Source organism: Mytilus trossulus, chromosome 14 (assembly GCF_036588685.1).
Source record: "Mytilus trossulus isolate FHL-02 chromosome 14, PNRI_Mtr1.1.1.hap1, whole genome shotgun sequence".
In the NCBI taxonomy this organism is placed as follows: domain Eukaryota; kingdom Metazoa; phylum Mollusca; class Bivalvia; order Mytilida; family Mytilidae; genus Mytilus; species Mytilus trossulus.
Window position 1 is genome coordinate 67181064 of NC_086386.1, and position 12402 is coordinate 67193465.

Consider the following 12402-nt stretch of genomic DNA (forward strand, 5'->3'; position numbering starts at 1 on the left):
GACAGACAGACAGATGAACAGACAAACAGACAGACGGATCAAGTTGTAACACAGAACAGAAAAAATAATGCCCATCTTCTATCATAGCAGGGGCATAAAAATTGTTTATGTAACAGTTTATTATGGGGTCCTCATTGCAGTCCACACTCAACTACCGTAGATGCTTGTTTAAATGTCAGGTATATTTTGGAAGTAAAATGTGGATCCAGAAAGTCTTATTAGCAAGAATTAGTGACCAAGGGATAATTTCAAGACTGACAAGGCAAAGTGATGCCCCCAATTTCTACACTCTAATGTAACTTTATTATAACAAAGTCAATGCAGGACTTTGTTTGAGATGTAATTGTCTCTGGGACACATAAAATGATGCCCTAGCAGATACAAAGTGTTATTTCAAAATATAGAAATATTGTTAGTCATGGAAGCAGATACGTCTATGTTCCACTGTAGGAGTTATCAGAAAAAACTATGCACCACTTATGCATATTACTTCTTTAAAAACTAGAGGCTCTAAAGAGCCTGTGTCGCTCACCTTGTTCTATGTGAATATTAAACAAAGGACGCAGATGGATTCATCACAAAATTGTATTTTGATGATGGTGATGTGTTTGTATATCTTAATTTACTAAATATTCTAGCTGCTCACAATTATCTCTATCTATAATTAACTTGGTCCAGTAGTTTCAGAGGAGAAGATTTTTGTAAAAGATTACTAAGATTTACGAAAAATGGTTAAAATTTGACTATAAAGGCCAATTACTCCTAAAGGGGTCAACTGACAATTGACTTATTTGTAAATCTTACTTTGCTAAACATTATTGCTGTTTACAGTTTATCTCTATCAATAATAATATTCAAGATAATAACCAAAAACAGCAAAATTTCCTTAAAATTACCAATTCAGGGGCAGCAACCCAACAACAGGTTGTCCTATTCATCTGAAAATTTCAAGGCAGATAGGTCTTGACCTGATAAACAATTTTACTTCTGTCAGATTTGCTTTAAATGCTTTGGTTTTTGAGTTATAAGCCAAAAACTGAATTTTACCCCTATGTTCTATTTTTAGCCGTGGCGGCCATCTTGGTTGGTTGTCCAGGTCACCGGACACAATTTCAAACTAGATACCCTAATAATGATTTTGGCAATGTTTGGTTAAATTTGGCCCAGCAGTTTCAGAGGAGAAGATTTGTGTAAAAGTTAACGACACCGGACGCCAAGTGATGAGAAAAGCTCACTTGGCCCTTTGTAAAAATACCATGTTCAACTATTTCATAAAAGAGAAAATATTAATAATAAACCAAAACCCTGACCACATGCAGCCACTCATTATATGTAAAACAGCCAGCAAAGTGAAATATTCCTAGCATATAAACTGTTACTATAACTCTATACTCATAATGCAGACAGATAGACTGACAGATAGAGGTAAAACATTACTGTGGGATCTCAATATCATTCAAGATCAACATCATCACCACATTTAAACTTAAGGCCTCATCTGAACATTTGAGAGTCCCTACATGTTACCTAAACTACACACAAAAATATAAGTATATTGAAAGGAAGCTTTTTTACCTGATTGAATTTGTTCCTTTGTTGATTTTTTATATCTTTCTATGTCTCCAATATAGCACACACCATTCTTTGCCAAATGAAATGATCCAGCTAAAACACAAATAACATACAGAGAGACAAATTAAAATTTTTAGGACCTGTTTTACTGTCAAAAGTTGTAGCTCTTTCATCTACAGAAATCTATGATGCATTAGAAAGGTTTTGTCATGGCAATTTGGGGGACGCAAGTGACAGCCTGGACAGCCAGAACACACAGGCACAGGATGGACAAGGGTATATTTATACAAACATACAATGTTAAAAATAGAGTAGTATGCTTCGTGTTAAAGACCATACTTTGATCTATGATGGTTTACTTTTATAAATTGTGACTTGGATGAAGAGTTGTCTCGTTGGCACTGAGTAAAGGTTGTTTAAAACTTCCATCATCATATTCAATTATATAGACTGTTTATCTAGGTGTATCATAGGTAAACACAGAATGAACAACTTAAAGCAGTTTTTGCTTGGCTCGAACTGATAAAGTATCAATCAGTATTAACATTAATGTAGCTATGGATAATAGATGCAATGAATAATAATACATATATATAAAACAGTTTTAATTATCTTCAGTGTCAGAATAATTATGTTTTAGAAACTGTTTGATATAAAATATACAAAAATGTTTGCTAAATACTTATATTCTGCTGGGAATAGTTTGTATGCCTTATGACCTGAAATTTTTTCTTCAATGCAGGTCATCATTTTCATTTTCATAGGTAGGCAGGTACGATAAGACTACCCCTTTTTATCAATGCTTACCTTCAATGAAGTATGGTGAACTTTCATACTTGTCACATGTGACTTTTCCTGACATGTGATTTGTGGAAGTATGATTACATGTCTTAACTGCAAACTGTTTACCATACATCAATAGCCTGTGTATAAGAAGAGTATCCTGTCCAACAGCTAACAAATGTAAGGGGTAACCGTTATCCTGTTAAATGAAAAAAAAAAATTTTTTTTACTAATATTTTATTGCATGTTTCACTCCAGAACTTGAAGATCTATTGGTACTTTTCTTAACTAGAGGTTCCAAGGAGCATGTAATTTGGACCTGCTCAATTTGCATTCAATTGATAGAATGCAATTGGAATATTTCAAATAATTTCAAGCAAATCAAACAGCAACAAATGTAATATATACTGCAGTTGTGCTATTTCAGCAGTCAAATTGCATTGACCGTATATTCATATGTGATATACAGTCACTGACCGTATATTTCCTTGTTTATGACATTGACAATGTGTTTCCGTCGAGTTTTATTCATGACGTTAATAAAACATACTGGTTCATGGAAATTATACGTCTTTCGCCAAAAATAAAGAAATGATTGTTTTTACTCTAAATACTTCATTTAGGAAAGTTATAAGAATTGCAGTATATAAAGAAGACCCATACATTGTCTCAAAATATTAATGTTATTTGTACTCTGCTCGAAACAGGAAGAAATGCTTCCCACAGCCTCCCTTTCTGTCTGTTTCTAAGCCTTGTACAAATAACATTGATATTTCGAGACAATGTATGGTTATACTATATATAATCCTAAAAGGGCAATAACTCCTGTAAGGAGTTGACTGATGATGTCAGGATTGTTAACTGATTTGTAGATCTAAGTGTACTGTGGATCATTTTAATTAATTAAATGTTTTCCAAAAAGAAACATAAATTAATTAAAAATTATATCTGCCAAGTTGACCTAATACTCACTGTAGATCTAATTGTTCTGTTTTGTCATATTTACTATGCACAGGTTCTCTATCTATTATAAATTCCACAAGCATTTTCTTTCAATGACAAAAACTCCTATAAGGGGTAGACGATGGATTTATACCATCATATGTCCTGCCGATGATTTCTGCTGCTTACAGTTTCTTTTTATTAACTGTAGATTTAGCCATAAAAATTAACACAACAAGTGAGCTCACTGATGATACCCCCCCCGCAAGTGGATAATATTAATAGTGTAAAAATATGCAAGTGTTTGGTAAACAGGAAGTTGTTGAGTGATGAATCTGAAAATGCATCACACGGTATAGCTGACTTATATAAATCCTGAAACCAAATTTCAGAAATCCTTGTATTGTAGTTCCTGAGAAAAATGTGACGAAAATTTTCAACTTGGCTATCATGTGTAAAATCATTCAAGTGTTCGGTAAACAGGAAGTTGTCAAGTGATCAATCTGAAAACGCATCACACATTATAGCTGACTTAGATAAACCCTGAAACCAAATTTCAGAAATCCTTGTATTGTAGTTCCTGAGAAAAATGCAACGAAAAATATTCATGGGACGGACAGACGGACTGACTGATGGACTGACGGACTGACGGAAGGACAGACAGAGGTAAAACAGTTTACCCCCCTTTTTTTAAAGCGGGGGTATAAAAACGGCCTATCTATTTATATCTATATTTATGTTTATATTTGGTTATATAAAGGGACAGTTTCACAAAGTCCCTTTGTTGTTTAATTAGATAGTGTCTAGAGTAAAACACACAGGCAATGTTGATACATATTATAGATCCATGACGCATTGCAAATTATTTATTGAAGACTTTTTAAAAAAGTAGGTTCAGTAAAACCCTGTTTTGACCCCAAAATAAAGCAGTTTCACAAAATTGTTAAAATTTAACTTTAAGCTATTTATTGTAAAGTAGAATACTTCTGCTACATTAATATGGCCTGTTTTTGACAATACAATCTACATACATTGGGTACTACATGTATGCAAAATTACTGAAATCTTCACAATTATAGCATTTGAAGTGGCCACATTTGTGTTCAGTCTAAATATTAACTTATAATTAAGTGTAAGTTTAATTTCATGATTGAGAGTGAACATAGATGCAGCCACTTTCATTTTTGACAAAAACCATCTGAAAAGTGACATATAATGGCACATTTAAAAGATTTTTCATATATTAGATTAATGTTTCATCAAATAAGTTATTCTGATTGGCTACACTGGAATCTCCTGGTGTTCCTTAATCAACTTTATTACACAATACAATTTATCATTGATGATGACACGAGGTCCAACAATAAAGTGCACAGGTAAATTAAATAAAAACTTGATAAAAATGTTTCATGATCCTATCTAAAAAAAGTGTAATTATAAGTATTGAATGCTTCTTTTTGTAACTTCATAGAGTTGTAAAAGTGTTGACTGTGCACATTTTTAGAATGCAGCGCTTCCACAATTCACACAAAATGTACTTTGGTCAACGTTTTTACACCCCAATAAAGTTGCAAAAAGATGCATTCAATTCTTAAAATAAATTCAGTCCAATGTTCAAGATATTCAATTATTTCATTCCAGTTTCTAAACAAGAACTATAAATGAACTCATAATACCTTCAATCACATAGCAACCTTGATAACCACCCTTTTTTAAAACAGAAAATACAATGGAGTGTTTTGTTATCCTTGTATTCAAAGCTTGGAGACATGTATTTTTAACAGATTGTTAATGGTCTTTCACATGGCATTATAAAAAGCCTATATTTTAAGATTCTAAATTCATTTATTAATTGCACTTTTGTAGTTTTTAATCAGTTAATCAATTCTTCTATTTCATTGTCCTTAATGATAAATGTAGTATTCTACCTGCTTATCTAATAGTGTTACTAAGCTCAACAATATACACATCTTCAATCTGATGTACGTCCCAGGTGGGCAAATCTGATCTGTAATAACAAAGCAAAGCAGTTAATTAAGGTTAATTAAAGAAAGAACAAACAGCTGTGCCATGAGCTTTGAGACATCTGTTACCTTGTGTGTTTTCAAGGAATACAGTCCAATAACTTCTCTGTCATATCAGGAATTTAAAAAAAAATCTAGACATTATCTTAATAGATATAAATCAGTCACCAAAGTTTAATGAAACTGCTCAAAGCACTTAAGGATATTGTCTGAAAACTGGAAAATTCCCCCTATTTATGAATAATATCCAATAATTTGGAAATGTAAAATCTAAAGGAGTAGGTCTAATAAGGCCCCTTCTGAAAAGTGACATATTATGGCATATTTGATAGATTTGTCATATTTGAGATTGAATTTGAGCTGTTAAATGTCAAAATCAGTTGAAATCTTTCATATTAAATTATTGAATCGACAGAAGTAGACAAAAGTGTTCAAAATCTTTCATCAGATAAACCTAAAATTTGAGGCCGAAATCAGCCCTTAGCTAAACACGAAAATAAACAAACAATTTATTAAAGTTTCAAGAAGACTGCTAAAAGCATTTTTGTGTTATTGTCTGAAAACTGGAAAATCCTCTTTTTTTAATAAACCCCATGACTCGGAAACATAAAATCTTATATTATAAAAATTTAAAACTAGAGGCTCTTAAGAGCCTGCATGTGTCGCTCACCTTGGTCTATGTGCATATTAAACAAAGGACACAGATGGATTCATGACAAAATTGTGTTTTGGTGATGGTGATGTGTTTGTAGATCATACTGTGGATTCATTATTATTCATTGGATACCAATTTTAGTGGTTTTCGTTGGTACTGGTGAACAACGAAATTAAAGGTTCAACGAATAACAATTTGTCTATTGACTTGTATGCAGACTTCAGCAAAACCATGAAATTAGATATCCACGAATTGGCAATTTTTCCCTAATCCACGAAAATTGGTACCCACGAAAATAAATGAATGCACAGTACTTTACTGATCATTCTTGTTATTTACACTTTTCTCTATCTGTAATGAATTTGGCCCTTTAGTTACAGAGGAAAACACTTTGTAAAAACTTACCAAAATTTACCAAATTAATGAAAATTGTTAAAAAAATGACTATAAAGGGCAATTACACCTTTAAGGGTCAACTGACCATTTTGGTAATGTTGACTTATTTGTAGATTTTAATTTGCTGAACATTATTGCTGTTTATAATTCATCTCTATCTATAATAGTATTCAAGATAATAACCAAAAACAGCTAAATTTCTGGAAAAACTACCAATTGGGGGGCAGCAATCGAACAAACAGTTGTTTAATTCACCTGAAAAATTTCAGGGCAGATAGATATTTACAAGATAAACAAGTAAACCCCTTTGTAAGACTAGCTTTAAATGCTTTGGTTTCAGAGTAATAAACCAAAATCTACATTTTATCCCTATGTTCTATTTTTAGCCATGGTGTCCATCTTGGTTGGTTGGCCGGGTCACAGCACACAATTTTTAAACTAGATACCCTAATAACAATTTTGGCTAAGTTTTGTTCAATTTGGTCCAGTATATTCAGGAGAAGATTTTTGTAAAAGATTACAAAAATTTATGAAAAATTGGTAAAAAATGACAATTAAGGGCAATAACTCCTTAAGGGGTCAAATGACCATTTTCATCATGTTGACTTATTTGTAGATCTTACTTTGCTGAACATAATTGCTGTTTTACAGTTTATCTCTATCTATAACAATTTTCAAGATAATAACCGAAAACGGACAAAATTTCCTTAAAATGACCAATTCAGGAGCAGCAACACAACAACACATTGTCTGATTCATCTGAAAATTTCAGGGCAGATAGATCTTGACCTAGTAAACAATTTTACACCATGTCAGATTTGCTCTAAATGCTTTGGTTTCAGAGTTATGAGCCAAAATATACATTTTACCCCTATGTTCTATTTTTAGCCATGGCGGCCATCTTGGTTGTTTGGGCGGGTCACCAGACACAAGTTTTTAACTATATACTCCAATAATGATTTTAAATAAGTTTGGTTAAATTTGGCCCAGTAGTTTCAGAGGAGAAGAGTTTTGTAAAAGTTAACAACAATGAAAGACGGACGCCAAGTGATGAGAAAAGCTCACTTGGCCTTTTGGGCCAGGTGAGCTAAAAAGCTCATGTCAATACATATAAACAATTCACCAAAGTTTCTTGCAAATTGATTAAAGCGTTTTTAAGTTAATGTCTGACATGTTGACGAAGGACGGACAGACAACAGTATACCATAATAAGTCCCGTAAACGGGCGTAAAAAGAACCAGGATAGAAAAGTTTGTCCAAGTCTTAACTCTTTTAAAATAATAAAAAAAAAAAGTCCAGTTCAGTTTTAGCATATCCACACATGTATTTGTATGGCAAATATGACTGTGTTCATGGTTATAGAAGCCCTGCAACCAAAGTATGAAAAAAATGGTTCTTTAAAACCCAATACCAAATTTCTACTGTTACTCATATTCATTTTTTGACTAGAAACCCTCATTTGAATCTGTGTTTAAAAATTGTAATGGTCTTTGATATAAACTGTTAAAAGTTATAGATCTAAAATAAAACCTTACCAGCAAAAGAGTAGGCTAAATTCAACACAAAACTCCATGGTGATGACTTACAATCTGAAAGAGAAGTTATAGAAATTTCTCATCACAGTATAAGTATAAATATGCAGACTATTCAATCAAATCAAAGTTAGTTCTCTTGATCCTCATTTCTTTTGTGTCACTCTTGGACATATATAAACCACTTTATTCTACTACTAAATTTGACTTTCAATTATTAAATATATATAATGTATATAAAAACTGATTTTTTTATTTCTATTTATAAAAACAAATGTCATCTAAACTTTTGATTAATTAAATGACAGTAAAACTACAGTGTAACCTGTCTAAACCTTCCTTAAACTTGAAACATGATTATGTTGATGATTGTCAAGTCACTACAATATCTCACCTTAAACTTGAAACATGATTATGTTGATGATTGTCAAGTCAATACAATATATCACCTTAAACTTGAAACATGATTATGTTGATGATTGTCAAGTCAATACAATATCTCACCTTAAACTTGAAACATGATTATGTTGATGATTGTCAAGTCAATACAATATATCACCTTAAACTTGAAACATGATTATGTTGATGATTGTCAAGTCAATACAATATCTCACCTTAAGGAGGCTTGCGGGTATAAAAATTTCAGAAAAAAATCAAACGTTTATTTTTCATCACAAATTTTATTAATTACATTAAGAAGTTGTTACTTTATCATATGGTACAAAAATATTCCAAAAAATCAATACTTGTTGGCCCCAGATGACTTTTAAAATGTAGATATCATTGAAAAAGGTCCAAATTATCTCCCTTTGGTGCAAAAATGCCATTTTTTGGCATAAAAATTTAAATATCTTTTTTAACTCATCAGTGACCTATATTTTTTATTGTTGTTTTCGAATAAGCTGTACATAAACTAAATAATTGTAAAATTTTAGCGATTTCTGTAATTTAGTTCTTTTTTAATTTCTATATTACCGCTATTTCTCCTATTAGTTCAACAGAAAAAAAGGACATTAGCAAAAATGTATGCTTCTTTCGAAGACACATTTTGAGCGTAAATGAACGGTGACCCTATATTTTTATTTCATTTTTCTATTAGGCATAAGATAAAGTTAATTTATAGAAAAATATAGCGATATCTTATATTAAATAAAAAAAATTGATTTAGACCCGCTAGCCCCCTTAAACCTGAAGCATGATTATGTTGATGATTGTCAAGTCAATACAATATATCACCTTAAACTTGAAACATGATTATGTTGATGATTGTCAAGTCAATGCAATATATCACCTTAAACTTGAAACATGATTATGTTGATGATTGTCAAGTCAATACAATATCTCACCTTAAACTTGAAACATGATTATGTTGATGATTGTCAAGTCAATGATTGTCAAGTCAATACAATATCTCACCTTAAACTTGAAACATGATTATGTTGATGATTGTCAAGTCAATACAATATCTCACCTTAAACTTGAAACATGATTATGTTGATGATTGTCAAGTCAATGATTGTCAAGTCAATACAATATCTCACCTTAAACTTGAAACATGATTATGTTGATGATTGTCAAGTCAATACAATATATCACCTTAAACTTGAAACATGATTATGTTGATGATTGTCAAGTCAATATAACACCTCAAAGTCATAGCTACAAAGATCAATTTTAAGAAAATACAGCAACACATAACATAATAACCAATAGAATAAATATCAGAAAAAAGTATAATAAATTGCTTCGTTGAGTGCAGCCTGATGCGACCCCAGAGGTTGAACCCTGAACAGCTTGGGCAAATTTGGACTCAATATTTAAGCTTGATACTGTCTGAATTTGGATTGAGATCAAATTTTTGACAAAGCTTAGGTTTCTGCCACAAAATAAATGTCGAGATCTTACAAATCTACTGTGCAATTAAAGATTATTCTTGAAATTTTTCAAAAATTAAATAAATTGGAACCCCCAAACTTTTTGTATCCCCCTTTGAGCAATTACCCCAACACTCAATCCCAGCCTTTCCTTTGTAGTATGGAACCTTGTTGTACAATCTCTAATTCCCTAATTCCTAAAAACAATCCCAAACTTCCGTTTGTGGTATTGAAACATCTTATTTAATTTCATAGAGATCTATTCACTTTAACTAAAGTAATTGACCGGAAACCAAATGTGTCTTCGGATGACGCAGACGTGGATGAAACCAACATCACAGCATGATATGATCCCAAATTTTTTTTGTGGTCGTATAAAAATATGATGGTCTTTCATTTTAACTAACCAGGTAATAAATGGCTATATATGGTAACACATTAAATAATTTATGTCTGTCTAATAATGCATTATATTCAAGGAGGAACATCTTTTGCAAAGGTCATTTGAAAGAGAAACCAGCTATAAGCTAAGCTACAAAAGTAAAATAAAAATCCAGAAACCAGAAATAGTTATGGTATCTTTATAAACAGAAAAATATTTTTTTAACAGATTTTGGGATGAAAAATGAAAAAAACAAACAGACATTTAATGGTATACATGAGTCATGACACAACATAGAAAACTAAAGAATAAACAACACGAACCCAACCAAAAACTAGGGGTGATCTCAGGTAATCAGGAAGGGTAAGCAGATCCTGCTCCACATGTAGCACCTGTTGTTTTGCTTATGTGATAACAAATCTGGTAAATAGTCTTATTCATGAAAGGGAAGGGGATTGAAGTTACAACGTAAGGAACATATCCGATATCATTTGTGAAAGGATTATTCCATAACGGTTAACCAACTCGTGATTTGGTCCTCAAAATTTATGAAGGGATGATTTCAACTTCACCGTTTGGAACTCTTGGTTAATAGCTTCCTTGTTAGCAGAAACCCTCTATCAAGAAAATTATGATAGGAAATGCAAGCACGGGGATATCGTATCAATTAAGAGATATATATCCCATATGCAGGTATGGATTGTTGCTACTTAGAACGGAAAGTTGACAATTAGAAAGCTGAAATCATATCTTTTGTCATAAAGTTTTGTTTTCAACCAACCCTCATTGTCAATTTTTAGATGTAAGTCAAGGTAGGAGACCGACTTAACTATATCTGTAGTACTGTAAATTCAGAAATTAATGCGAGGTTTTTATTATTGCGAAAAATGCGACTGAGTTGTAAACGCAATAATTTAAACTCTCATTTTTAAATATGTTATATGAATTAAACAGGATTTTTCTCAAAATTGTAAAAATTAAATTCGCATTTAAGTCCAAAATGACAAAATCGCAATAATAAATGCAAGCAATAATGTCTGAATTTACAGTATCCTTCATCTCAAGTTTGATGGGATAGATGCGTTCAACATAGTCACCAAATTTTGAATTATTTAGTGAAAAAACATCATCTATATAGCGGATAGTAGAGTTAAAGGATAATGCTTACTTCTTATCTTTCTTCCTAAGTTCCTGCATGAAGTCAGCCTCATAATATAAAGAAACAAGTCAGCAAGAAGAGGAGCACAATTTGTTCCCATTGGAATTCTGACAGTCTGTTGAAAAACACGTCCTCCGAACATAACAAATATGTTGTCAAGCAAGAAATCAAGCTTCTTGATAATATCAGTTTAAGAGAATTTTTTGTTTCAATAAGAGTGATCCTTTACAAAGTAGGATTTATCCCTCCCTAAGACAAGATACTTGTATCTACATTGGCCATTCTTTTTTATGAAGCAAAGCAATACCAACTCCTTCAAGTTGTCTTTTAATTTGGAATGTGGAATACTTGTGTAAAGAGTAGAAAAGTCAAATGTTTTAATACTATTACAAGATGAAAGAGAGTTAGATCTTTGGAATTTTTAAGTATCCACATCTAAAAGGCATTATCCAATTGGCATTACAAATGTGTTAATACGAAGAGCTTATAGACAAGTTGTCTAAGTTCTAATTAATTTTATGTTTTTTTAATTAACAAAAGCAATAAATATACTAGGCAATTGATCTGTCAAATTAATAACCATAACCATAATTTTGAAATAGAAAAAAAATATTAAATGATTTCAATACACATTTATATCATATCTATTAAAATTGAAAAAAGGTTCGGTTAACCAGTTAGCGTATTTGGTCCTTCCTACGGTTAACCGTTTACAACACTAATTAGAATGTTAAACAAGAATGTGTCCATAAAACACGGATGCCCCACTCGCACTATAATTTTCTTTGTTAAGTGGACTAGGAAATTGGGGTCAAAACTTTAATTTGGAATTAAAATTAGAAAAATCATATCATAGGGAACATGTGTACTAAGTTTCAAGTAGATGTGACATTAACTTCATCAAAAACTACCTTGACCAAAAATTTCAACCTGAACTTTTGCACTTCCATTTTCTATGTTCAGTGGACCATGAAATTGGGGCCAAAATTAAAATTTTGCATTAAAATTAGAAAGATCATATCATGGGGAACATATGTACTATATTTCATCAAAAACTTTAACCTGAAGTGGGACGAACGGACG

General features: G+C 31.7%; 1 protein-coding gene across 11 annotated transcripts in view; it reads right to left on the reverse strand.

The window, feature by feature from the left end:
* LOC134695895 (minichromosome maintenance domain-containing protein 2-like) overlaps positions 1-12402 on the reverse strand; it is a 116205-nt gene that overhangs the window by 39328 nt on the left and 64475 nt on the right. For all 11 annotated transcript variants that reach the window (XM_063557370.1, XM_063557373.1, XM_063557376.1 and 8 more), the window contains 4 exons: positions 7908-7961; positions 5226-5305; positions 2380-2554; positions 1576-1665 (listed from right to left, as the gene is read on the reverse strand). In XM_063557370.1, coding sequence (XP_063413440.1) covers positions 1576-1665; positions 2380-2554; positions 5226-5305; positions 7908-7961 — 399 coding nt within the window. The remainder of the gene's footprint in view (positions 1-1575; positions 1666-2379; positions 2555-5225; positions 5306-7907; positions 7962-12402) is intronic.